At 32.0% G+C, this 12,789-nt stretch overlaps 1 protein-coding gene across 1 annotated transcript; it reads right to left on the bottom strand.

The window, feature by feature from the left end:
• Positions 1 to 10,313: 10,313 nt before the first annotated feature.
• On the bottom strand, positions 10,314 to 11,118 carry LOC104104473 (F-box protein SNE-like). The gene has a single exon (XM_009612566.4). It carries the CDS (start codon positions 10,946 to 10,948, stop codon positions 10,466 to 10,468), a length of 483 nt encoding a protein of 160 aa, XP_009610861.1. The 5' UTR covers positions 10,949 to 11,118; the 3' UTR covers positions 10,314 to 10,465.
• Positions 11,119 to 12,789: the final 1,671 nt, after the last annotated feature.

Below are 12,789 nucleotides of genomic sequence, written 5' to 3'. Positions count from 1 at the left end.
AAATAGTAGTACTACTTATAATTTGATAATGAAATGATTACAAAGTGAAAGTTTAGGAGCAGTTAATATTTCTGAAAAGTTAATAGTTCTATTTTTATTTAAAATGTCAAATTCTTTTAACTTATTTTAACTACAGTGTAAAATTGGTACTTAATTATTGGAGTATATTTTTTTATGTACTATAAGATATTAGGATTTGATCACACATTAAAAAAAAGTCAACTTTGTACCTTGAATCTAATCATTTCTTTAAATCTAAATTTTATATAGAAAAATTATGTATACATATTAATTTTTGTACTTTGAATACAGTCATTCTTTTAAAAATAATCTGTAAAAAGAATTAACCCTGTCCATAGGGATTGGGTTTTGGATTCTTAGGTCCCAAATCGAATATTTCTTGTTCAAAATTTTCAGAAATTTATTTATAACAACATTTTCTAGTAGGAAAAATTAAGATGGAAAATCATTTTTCTTGGGGTGACCTAAACTAAAATGTTTGGTTAAGATAGTGGAAAACTTATTATATAAAGGAATCACAAGTTGTCTGCCACTTGGCCTCACCTTATTTGCTCTTTTAGTTAAAATTTATAGCAAATATAATTATTTATAGAATTAAACTTACTTGTACGCAATTATATGAGAAAAATGAATCTTTTATATTTTCTTCTCTTTAATTATTGATTCCCATGACTCAAAAAGGAGTTTTGTAGAGTAAAAGTAGAGATTCCAAGAGAGGGAAAGAGGCATTGAATACTTTTTATTGTTTGTCACACTTTAGTTGGAATAATATATTTCCTTCCTATTTTTCTTTTTCCGTTTATTTACAAATGTATTATGTCTACAATAGAAGAAAAGACAAAACTGAATTGCAAATCATCATGTATGCCTTGGGGTGTGGTACTTTCTCGGATCCTTTATAAATACGGAATTATTTTTTTTGCATCGAGTTACTCTTTACTCTTTTGACAGGCATAAAGAGAAATATCTAATTCACACAAAGATAGATTAGGAAGAAAACGAATAGTACTATAAACTAAACACTATCGATCGAGGAGTGTAATGAGATGGCTAAAATCTCCCTTTTCTGAATCAAGTATCGAATTCAAGAACGTTTCCGTAGGGACACTTTACACGCTTATTAGTGAGTTTAAATTCATATTAATGTTGGATCAGTGAAGTTCAAATATCCCATAATTGAAATATTGTAAAAGTTGAAGAGAAACACTTTGGCGAATTAGTATACATTTTAGTCTTTGTATACATATGAGCCGAGGTCTATCGGAAAAATAACATCTCTATCTGCTAAGATCTGTGTACTCACTATATATGCAACATATTTTCCATACCTTACTTATGAAATTAAACTGGGTATGTTATTATTTTTTTACATTTTCCATTAATGATGAAGTGAAAAACGAACTGGAATTCATTAGTACAAAAGCAGACAACAAATTTAAATGGCTTGTACTTTTATCTGTTTCTGAGGGAACATAACTAAATGCATTTGTCTAAGTTACCAAGTTGCAACATATAAACTTTTACCAATACTTTTCGTAGTGTCAAATGTGGCAATTAGAGTAAGTGGACACTAGAAATAAGCATAAACCATATACTAATTAATGTTGGATTCCAAGTGTTATCATAATATGGACAATTGGAGATCTTATTCATGTTATAGTATTATCATGATATTTATGGAACACGATTGATTGCTTGACAGTTTCTCAGCTCTACCCACAAACATTTTGAGTGTTTAGTATGTAATTCAATGATGATTCTCTTTGTAAATTCATTCCTTTTTTCTGATATATTTATTCCTTTTAAAAGCCAAGCATGTTATCTACAATCTTTTTACGTATGCAATGGTTGCACCTTGCTATTGGTTTTTAAGATTCAAGGTATATTTGGACTATCAATTCAGATTAATTTACGAGCATAAATATATGGTTAACTTTGTATAACATACCATATCTTACGTTTGTTTAGATAGTACGTTGTAGTTTTGTGTTGATACACGTTATACTTCTTTCAAAGAAGAAATAAGTGTTCAAGCTGATAGGCTGTTTTACTGTGTTGAGATTTGTTGATCTCTATCGAAGGAGAGCGTCGGAACACGGTAAAGTTATCTTCGTTTGATCTATATGTCACATGTTCGAATCGTGAAAACAACCATTAATTATTTTATTTTTTTTATTTAGAATGTAATAGAGTATATATTTTGTTCTTATATTTCCAATGTCAAAAGTATTAGCACTATTCTTTTCTGAAACTTCTCGTTTATTCAAACACCATCGTAAAATGAAATGACAAGCATATCGTCTAATGTTCTTTCAACATTTCCACCGCACTTCCGAACTTTCTCCGAAGCAAATTCTAATTTTTAGCATAAAGAATATTTTACACTTTAAAACTATCTGTATTGATTAGATCTTATTCCGAACCTATCTATATACTATATTAAAAGCACGAAACCCCTTAGCGAAATGTCATTCACCTTTTTTTACCCTTTTTAAAATAGAGTTCACATTAGACAAAATAGTCATTTGATTGTTTTCCTAATATTTATAAATAAATATTTAATTAATTCCCTACTATTTAGGAATAGTTATTTAATTACTCTTTTAATATTTATAATATTGACACACATACTAGGAAACATTTTCGTTCTCTACACAATAGGAAGTTTTCGTTCAACTCCATATTAGACAAAATAGTCATTTGATTATTTTTCTAATATTTATAAATAAATATTTAATTAATTCCCTACTATTTAAGAATAGTTATTTAATTACTCTTTTAATATTTATAATATTGACACACATACTAGGAAACATTTTCGTTCTCTACACAATAGGAAGTTTTCGTTCAACTCCATATTTAGGAGTATTATTAAATTTTTCTTTCTAATTTAGGAGGATCTTTTTTAGTTAATAAATTTAGTCTAATTCACACAAAATAGGAAGGTTTCCGTTTTTCTTTAGTTAATAAAATTTTAACTAATTCACCTACTAGGAAACTTATGATACTTTCAACTATATTTAAATTTAAGGGTATTAAAATTTCAACTAAGAAAGTTTTGATATAAATTTTTGACATTGAATTTTTTTATAAATTATATTAGATGAAGACGAGCTCTTTGAGAATTTATTAGAGTCTTTTTCTAATAAAAATTTTACACAATTTTAAATACGCATGCAATTCTATAAAAGAAGTTACAATTTCACCTTTTCATCATCATAATTTTGCCTTATTCGAGCAACAACTACAAAATTAAGGGTTTCAGGTTCTCTTTCTTTGAACATTTTTTTTATATTAGTAGTTAAATTTTGCATTCATGTATTTGTATTAGCAGTTAAATTTTGCATGCACGTATTTAATAGATACATCTTATTTTGATGTTCTTGATTGTAAAGCTTGGTTGAATAGTATCCTTTTTGTATTCGACTATATGCTTTAACCTTTTGTCAAGTTATTTCTTCTACTATTTTTTTGTGCTCTTATTGGATCTTTTTCTCCGCTTTTAACAGGTTTTAATAGTACTTATATTGGACAAAATTATATTAAATTACTTTTCTTAAAATTTTAAGATTTTGCACTTAACTAAAACTTTAGTTATAATTTTTTTATTAGTTACAATGCATAAAGTTATTGATATGTATATTGAAGTCAATATCAATAATTTATTTAAGATATTGAAGTCATCAGGACAAATTACCCATTGATTTCACGTTCAGAAGTCTATTTTTTCTCTTTTTCGTTTAAAACTTTTAATTATCTCTACACATGTATTGCTATTACAATATTTTGTCTATTTGTAAGATTTCATGGTTAGTTATTAATTTTTGGATAGGCTTTTGAAAGTTATTTAGTTATTATTCTGATAGGTTTTTATAGAAAAGTTCGATTTTCTTCTATTATATTTTTGTATTTGATATTTATTTATCTGATGAATATATTTTTTTTTTCTTACTTTCTTTTCATCCTTTGTTGAGTCGAAAGTTTATCGAAAACAACCTCTTTACTTTCTAGGTAGGGGTAAGGTCTGCGTACACTACCCTTTGCAGACCATACTTGTGGGATACTGAGTTTGTTATTGTTGTTGATGTTGTTGTTGTTGTTGTTGTTGTTTTAGATTGTTGTTAATGTTCCATGTACTTCATAGTTCTTGTAAATTTTTATTGGCATGATAACATAATCCTATTAACTTATAATCTAAGCTTTAATTATTGATTTAAACTCCATGTTGCTTAGTATTTTTTATGTTCGTCTGTAACTCTATTCACGTATTTGATATTTATTTATATATTATTTTCATGCCAGTTTGGGTTGAATAAACTTTTTTGAGATCAGAATAAGCAGACGACTCAAAGAAGAAAATAAAATGAGATTGAAATGGTGAGAATAACCCTAAATCTTTTGCCCCCAAGATTCATTTTTCTTTTTCATAAACTCTAATTTTTCTAGATTGTTTTCTAAATTTTTGCCCCTTGAATTACAACAATTGAAAGTGTAATACAAGTTAAGGTTAGTATATATGAAAATTATCACAAATATATCAATGCTAAATTGATGAGAAAAATATATAAAATCGGGATGAAACATCTTAGTCAAACATCTTGCACATATATTGACGTGAGACACACGTGCAACGCACTTACACTAAACTAGTTAAGAGAATAGTTGGAAACTAAAATACTTGTGGAAGTAATTAAAAATTTTTTGTTTGTTTGTTTGTTTTATTTAGCTTTTGTAACATAAAGTAGAAGAAAAAAGCGTTGCAATAATATTTTACTATCACGGAACGCAAACATTGTGTTAATTAATAGGGAAAAAACAAAATTGACCGGTCGATAATTACATTCGTAAGCCAAAAAATATATATAAATGTATATCGTATATTATAAAAATATACATTTTATCGATTGTTATTTTTTAAAACGGGAAAATATATATTTATCTGATTAATACTAGCACTTCGTAACATTTATAGTGGGGTGTTTTTTCTTCCTTCTAAATTTACTTCGTCTAGGAAAAACCTCTCACCTTGTATGAAGAAAGAAGAAGAAAGGGCAAATATATAGACGACCCCTTAAATTTAGCTCCAGTTTCTATTTTGACATCTTAATTTAGCACTTTTTCTATTGAACACTTTAATTCTATTTTGGTGTATGCCATTTAAACACAACGCACATCCGGCCAAAGGAGCGTTATGTCCACACATGATAAGCGCGTGAATATTATTAATATTTGCTTAGGTGGATATTCCAACGGTAAAAATAAAATCCACCCGTTAGACCCACTTTAAAACACCTGATTTTTCTATTTTTTTCTCTCAAGAATGCCCTAATTCCTCTTTCATCTTCTTCCCTTGCAAATTCGCCATTTTTCCCTTCTACTGAAGATTAGGTGCCCAAGCTTGAATCTTGATCTGATTTCTTCCTCATCTTTCTCGTTTATCAGTTCCATGTCACAAAAATCAACAACTTCTCGCAATGGAATGAAAATTTTTCACAGTGGATTTAATGCGCCACTGACTATATCATGGTCATCTGCAAACCCAGGTCGCCGATTTTATGGTTGTAAATTGGTAAGTCGATCGTATTGTTTTTGTTAGACTCTTGAATTTTTTAATAAAGAAATTTATTTTTAATTTTTTTGGCCGCATTTCTTTTTGAATTTTGTAGGGTCGAGGTGGCTGCAAATATTTCAGATGGCATGATGATGAAATGCCCGATCAAGCTAAGAAGGTTATACGGGGTCTGTTGAAGAGAGTTGAAAGAACTAAGAAAACAGTTGCGCGATTGAAGTGATTATTTGTTGTGGTGGTGGTGGTGTTTCTATGAATTTGGCTTTGGTGATGCTGGTGGTTTGTAGAACAATGTAGTATTTTTATGATATGCTGGTGTTAATAGTGTTATAGTTGTTGTTATTAGTTCAAGAAAAATGTAGTATGTTGGAAGTAGGAACTAGGAATTTGGCCTTTTGTTAATGTACACTATTTTGTTATGAATGAAATGGAAATGACCAATTTTTAATGCAAATTGAAGTTCAGCTGCACTTCCATAATGCGTTATGAATGAAATGCAAATTCATATTCATGAATTAAAAACATAACTACCTAAACATTCCATTGCATAATGTGATGGACTAGCATTACATCCAAGCTCAAAAATAGAGCATTATTTTGGTCTACAAATTACAAAAAATAGAGCATTATTTTTCCAAACATATAACTGTCCAAACTAGTAAACTCTAATAGAGTATAACTGCCCAAACAAAAAATTGGTAGTGACATCTTAGATAACATAAATAAAAATTGGTCTGCTTCACAGTGTAGATGCAGCTGAACTTGTTTGACTTGAAGAACTTTTTTTTCTTGCTGCACTCATTTGCTGAAGTTGTGACCTTATCACTGCATTTCTTCCTTTAAAATTCAATCCGGGGGGCTTAAATCCAATGTCTATGTTAGTTGCAAATGTATCCTTGAATGTCCCAGCTGATATGACTCTCTCAAATGATATATCAGGATGTAAAATACAATGAATTAGTAAAAAACAGAATAATTCCAGCCTACAAAACTGCATTATAATAAACTATACACCCTTACATTCAGGATAGTAGTTCCAGTCAGTGAAAATTCCAAAATCAGTATACCTTGGCCTTTTATGTCCAATGGTTGCTGCATTAGCCGAGCCTCCTCCTAGTGTAGTTCCTCTTTCTTTTTCCCTACCTAGTCCATGGCCTCTTCCTCTTCCTCTTCCTCTACCAAGGCTAGTTGATTGGTTGTTGCTTTGTTTTTTGACAACACTCGTATCCTCACATATAGATTATGGATTGCTTTGTTGAGATCGTATTTCTTGAGATGATCTTGGTGGAGGTGGTGGCATATTTTGACTTTGTTGAGTAGCACTTCTTGGAACATGCTGACAGAAGTAAAAGAAAAGAATATCAGAATTGCAAAAAAAAGAACGTAAAAGACAGAATTACAAATATCAGAACTTACCCCTTTCCTGCATCCAAATTTGTTGTGTCTTGTTTGTTGGCAGTTTGAACAAGTCATCTTTACCCATTTCTTTGATAGTTTACCATACTTTTTTCTTGGTTCATCCTTGGTTTATCTCCTACATCTCTTTGGTCTACCTGGCATAAGTTTAGGTTCCGGATGCTCTATAGATGGATTTGTTGAATCCGACCACATCTTCATGTTGGGAATTGGTTGAATGAAATGCTGGTAAGATTTAAGGAAAGTTTCCTTCCTATACCAGTGGGTAACATAATCATCTGGGTCCATTTCTCTATCATAGACTGCACATACTGCATGTTGATATGGAATGCCCCTCAACATCCATGATCTACAAGTACATGACATGGTCCTAAAATCAACAATGAATCTGTACACACCTTCATCAACTTCAAACCCATGTTCTGCATTCCACATAACCTTACACCTCGTGGAAAGGGATTTGTTCTCTTCCAGTATCATCCTAGTCATTGGTGCAATGTCAGTAACCCAAGTCTCACCAAACTTCCTCATTTCATTTTATGTCTAATTTCTTCCAATATAGTTATAACATACTTGTGCCTAGGACCTATTATCCAAGAATTGAATGTTTCACACATGTTATTCTCAATGACTTCACACTTTGAATCATCTCTAAAGTATGCCCTACACCAATACTCTTTATCATACTTCAACAAGTCTTCACATATCTTATAACCAAGCTTATTCATTGCTTCCAGTTCTTCCTTGAATTTTACTTCATCAGATGCTTTGGCACATCTCCAGAATTATTTCCTCCTTTCTTCACCTCTCCAGTTCTTGGACCAGTTAGACCAAATATGTCTAGCACACATTCTGTGTTCTGCCATTGGTAGTAATTTCCTTATAGTTGGTACTAGTCCCTACAAAAAATAGTAATAATTGTTAGTGGACAGTATATATAAAGCAGGAAAAAAAATTAAAAGTTGATTGTAACTTTACCTTTTGCATATCTGACATAACAGTTAAGCCAACACCATCTCCCAACTGTAAATCTGCAATCAAATATGTGATGAACGAGCTCCATGAGTGTTTTGTCTCTTGATCAACTATAGCCTATGCAATAGAAAATATTTGATTGTTCCCATTTCTACCAACTGCAACAAGTAACTCACCCTTGCAGATTCCCTTTAGAAAACAGCCATCAAATCATATAATCATTCTGCACCATTCTAACCATCCTCTTTTCAAAGCATCTAATTATAGATAGAAATAGACAAACAGATTCTTGCCAGGAATAGTCTCACTATCTGTTCTGATCCAGCATGAACTCCCAGGATTTGTTTGCTTAATAATATTAGCATAATCAGCAAGTCTGTTAAATTTCATCCTCCAGTCACCCATGAATTGACTTATCACCCTACACTTAGCCCTGTAACAAACAGTCCTTCCAACATACAAACCTAACTTATCCCTGACCAAATTCTGAATCTCCCACAACTTAATATTTGGCTGGAAAATAATCCTATCTTTATACTTATTAGCAATGTACTTAGAAGTACATAATTTATTCTTATTTTTGGTGTTGCACTTATGAGTTGGATGGTATTTCTTCACAGTAAAGTCACATGAATCTCCATAATTGCTTGCATACAATTCCAAGTTACACTTGGCTCCTTTACACTTAACTCTAACCATATCTTTTTCATTAGGCGTAATTGTTAGTTACACTTTGTTCTCCACAACATATGAGGCTACTGCTTTTCTAAACTCTATAGCATTTTCAAATACCATACCAAGCTCAAAAATAGCAAGATAACAGTCAGGGTCAAACTTTACCTTTTTACTTCTCCTTCTAGGAGGTAAGTCAATACCCCTTTCAGCTAAAACATCTAACTCATATGTGCTATCATCACTTCCAATATCAGAACTGGTATAGTAGTCTTCATCCCCTCCTAATTTTCCAGCATCATCACTTCCAATATCAGAACTGGTGTAGTAGTCTTCATCCCCTCCTAATTTTCCAGCAAACCTGTCCTTCTTAGATGGTCTGCCAATATCCTCATAGCCTTTATCTATTCCAACTTCTCCTAGAATAATCTCTTCAGTTGGAGTATGTTTCTTTCTTTGTTTCTTCTGTTTTTTCTTCTTTCTTCTTTCATGCCTTAATGAAGTGAGCTCTTCATTCACATCACTATCATCTTCATCGGGAATATTATCTAATTCAGACTCACTACTTGACAGACCTAATGCTAAACTAGCATCAATGTTTGTTGTTTCTTCAGCCCTTTGTAAATTCTCACCTGCAACCCCAACATCAGCTAGATTTTCCTCAGGCACTGATGTATTATCTGTAGCACTTTCTTGGACATTTATATCCTCTGGAACAGTAGATGTTGCCCTAGCCTCTTTATTTAATATATTTTTACTTGGTTCAATAACTTCTGGCCCACATAAAAGGCCACATGGGACAGCCTCATCAAGCAACACAAGCTCATTAACTACATGCTTAATATACAAATCTAAATGATCAAGATGATTAAGATGAAAAACTATATTATATAGTTGTTCATCATTTTCAATCAAGACAAAGTCATTAGATTTATGATTAAATAAATAAAAACCCTCTACCTCAGCATAATCCATATCCTTTGTGTATGACGGAAGCTCAAAAAGAGAAAAGTGGTCCTTGTCTATCATGTGACCATCCTCACCCCTCTCTCCTATATATCTCGGGACAGGATCCTCGACAATATGTCCACCATGGTAAAAATCGACAAGAATATATTCATCTGCAAACATATCTAAACCCTCGAAACTCCAGTCACGACCAGCTCCAGTTACGACCAACTCCACTCACCACCACGGTCAAAAGAAGCAAATGATTACCCGTATTAGTAATATAATGGCCAAATAGTTGACGGACAGTTGAATCTAACTCAAAATCGATGGAGATTCCACGGGAAATCGGTCTCAATGTAGTTTATTAGGGTTTATTAGGCTAAAGAAAGGGAATTTGGGGTGGAAGATCGATTAAGTGAGGCGAGGTATATGGGTAAGGTAAAAACGAGGTTTTTTATCCGACCTGGATAAATAAACACGTGTCAGACTATTATTGGTATGTTTTTCCACGTGGGAAGCGTTTAAAAACACGCGCTTAAGTTTTTACAGCCCGGTCATGCATTGTGTTTAAATGGTATAATCCAAAGTACAGTTAAAATGTTCAATAGGAAAAGATCTAAATTAAAATGTTAAAATGAAAACTAGAACCAAGTTTAAGGGGCCGTTTTGGCCAAGAAGAAAATAAAATGAAAGAATATTAGTCCCGACGCAATATTAATTAGGAGTAATTATATTAAATATCACCATATGGCAGAAGTTACAATTACCAAACAAGAAGAAGAAGAAAAGATAATTAACATAAAAGAATAATAATGAGGCTAGGCTTCAATAATCTTCATTCATCTCCAAATTTGAACCATTTCAAACATTGACGGCGTTGCAAAGGAACATAAGCGACGACGTACACGCAGCGTCGCCGTGTCTTCCTCCTCCACCACCACCACCGCCGCCGCCCAACAACACCCTTTCATAATAATCCACACAAAACAACGATAACGACAACTCCACTTCATGGCGCGTCCAATAAAGTCGCCTCCCAACCTCCGAATCAGAAGCTGACTCCATTCCTATTGGTTTCCACTTTCGCAATCGATTCAACACTGGTCTAACACACACCATGTACAGCCGCCGGTACCCACCGAGCGCCAAAACCACCGTCCTCACACCGTCCGGCGGCGGCGACACGTGGCGAAAGCAGAGGTGCTCCCACAGGGAATCGTCTCGAGTGATGGCGCACCATTGTTTACATACACATGCAGCAACTCCTAAGGAACGACCGTCGAGCCTCTTCAATATCTCTATCAGCAAATCTTGATTATCATTGATAAAAAACTTGCTTCCCATTTTCTGTCTTACACAAAGCTCTAATCTCAAGAATATATAGAAATAGCTAGGGGTTGATGAGATAAATGAGTAAAAGAAGTTAAAAGGGATATTTGCAGAGAAGAAATTAAAGGGTTTTGACTTACAAGAAAAGTATATGGATGTTTTTGGCCTTACAGTGCAAAATGTATTTATACAAAGAGGCAGGTTTATGGGTTTGAGATTGCAAGTTTGTTTAATAAGTTATTGAGTTCTAAATTAATAATTTATATATATTTTTAAAAAAATTAAGATAAATAAAACGTTTAGACTAGCATGCTAGCTCTGCCACTGTTTATGCAATCATCTGTTTATAAGAAGAACCGATAATCTAATAAAAATGATAACTAATATGCAATTATTATAGTATAGAAGAATCTTTTTGTACTATCGATATATATTACTCTAGTTGTTTTAATTTATGTAAACCTTTTTAAAGTACCCGGGCCAAACTAACTAATTTTCGTTATAAATTCGAATAAGAATTTTAAAATTTTTTGAAATAAAATTTATATATTTAGAAACATCATTAAGAAAATCTGTTTTGAAAATATTTTTCTTTAAGCCGAAAGCCTATCGAAAACCTCTCCTCTGTCTTTCACAAGATAGGGGTAAGGTATGCGTACACCTCACACTCTTTATATCCCACTTATGGAAACACACTGAATATGTTGTTGTCGTTGTAGAAACTAGTACATAAAAATACGATAAACCATAATAGTTAATAATTTAAAATTTTTAAAAATTATTTATAAAAAGCAACAATTAAAACTATTATTTGACTTTCCAAATAGTAATAGCTACATTCACATAAATTGAAATAGAAGAAGTATTTAATTTTTTTGGTAAGGGTAGCTAGGGAGGTTGGTAGGTATCAGGGAGAGAAGAGAAGAAGCCAAAAGGAAAAGTGCCAAGGGGCAAAAGAGCTAGAACCAAGAATCCAAGAGTAGCTTCTGAATTATTAGATTGAAGGTGATGTTAGATATTGGGAGTTTAAGGCATAGGTTAGGTGATGTTAGATATTGGGAGTTTAAGGCATAGGTGGAGTCATGATTTGAAATATATGGGTTTAATATTATAATTTTTTTAAGCTAGTGAATTCTAAATTAATAATTTGCGTATAATTTAATAATTTTTTAAGACAAATACAAAGTTTGGATAAAAATTACTGGGTCCGAAGGGCTAGCTCCGCCTCTGGTTATAGGGGTGGGGTGATGTATATATAGCTAGCTGGGGTGATAGGGAGAAAAATGTTGTTTGTTGTTTTTGTTGTTTGTATAGTTGAATCTCCAAATGACAGACTTTTTTTTGGGTCCATTATTTTGTGAGTGAAGTCAGATGTGAACGTTATTGTGTTGCGTAGCGTAAGATGTGTTGTTTTGATGTTAATGTTTTAGTTTGTATGCTCCTTCAATGCATGAATATGGAGATTGTGAAAATCCCGTTTCTTTATAAATTGACATTAACCATTCATGAGTTAATAACTAGTAAAACATTATTATTACATCTCCTAAAATTACTTTGGAAGAGTAACTTTCAATAGACTTTGTTTATTTCGAAATTTTATAAATTCATAGAATATTCACAAACAAAGAGAGAAAAGACATCAAATATTATCTTCCTCAAATGCACCAAAGTGATCAACAAGCGTTTTTCCTTTTCATGGAGATCTAATACATTCCAAGAAATTTCGCATTATCCTATATTAAAAAACTTAAGCCCTCGAATATTAGAGAACAATTCGGAAAGAAAAATCATACGGAATTATACCCACAAAGATTCATCGATAAAATTATTTTTTATATATTTTTGCGATAGCAATT

Source organism: Nicotiana tomentosiformis, chromosome 7, assembly GCF_000390325.3.
Source record: "Nicotiana tomentosiformis chromosome 7, ASM39032v3, whole genome shotgun sequence".
NCBI classification, from domain to species: domain Eukaryota; kingdom Viridiplantae; phylum Streptophyta; class Magnoliopsida; order Solanales; family Solanaceae; genus Nicotiana; species Nicotiana tomentosiformis.
This window is presented reverse-complemented; position numbering and strand designations above follow the sequence as displayed.

Coding starts and splice junctions, on each gene's coding strand:
- LOC104104473 (XM_009612566.4), bottom strand. CDS start 10,948: ATGGGAAGCAAGTTTTTTATCAATGATAATCAAGATTTGCTGATAGAG.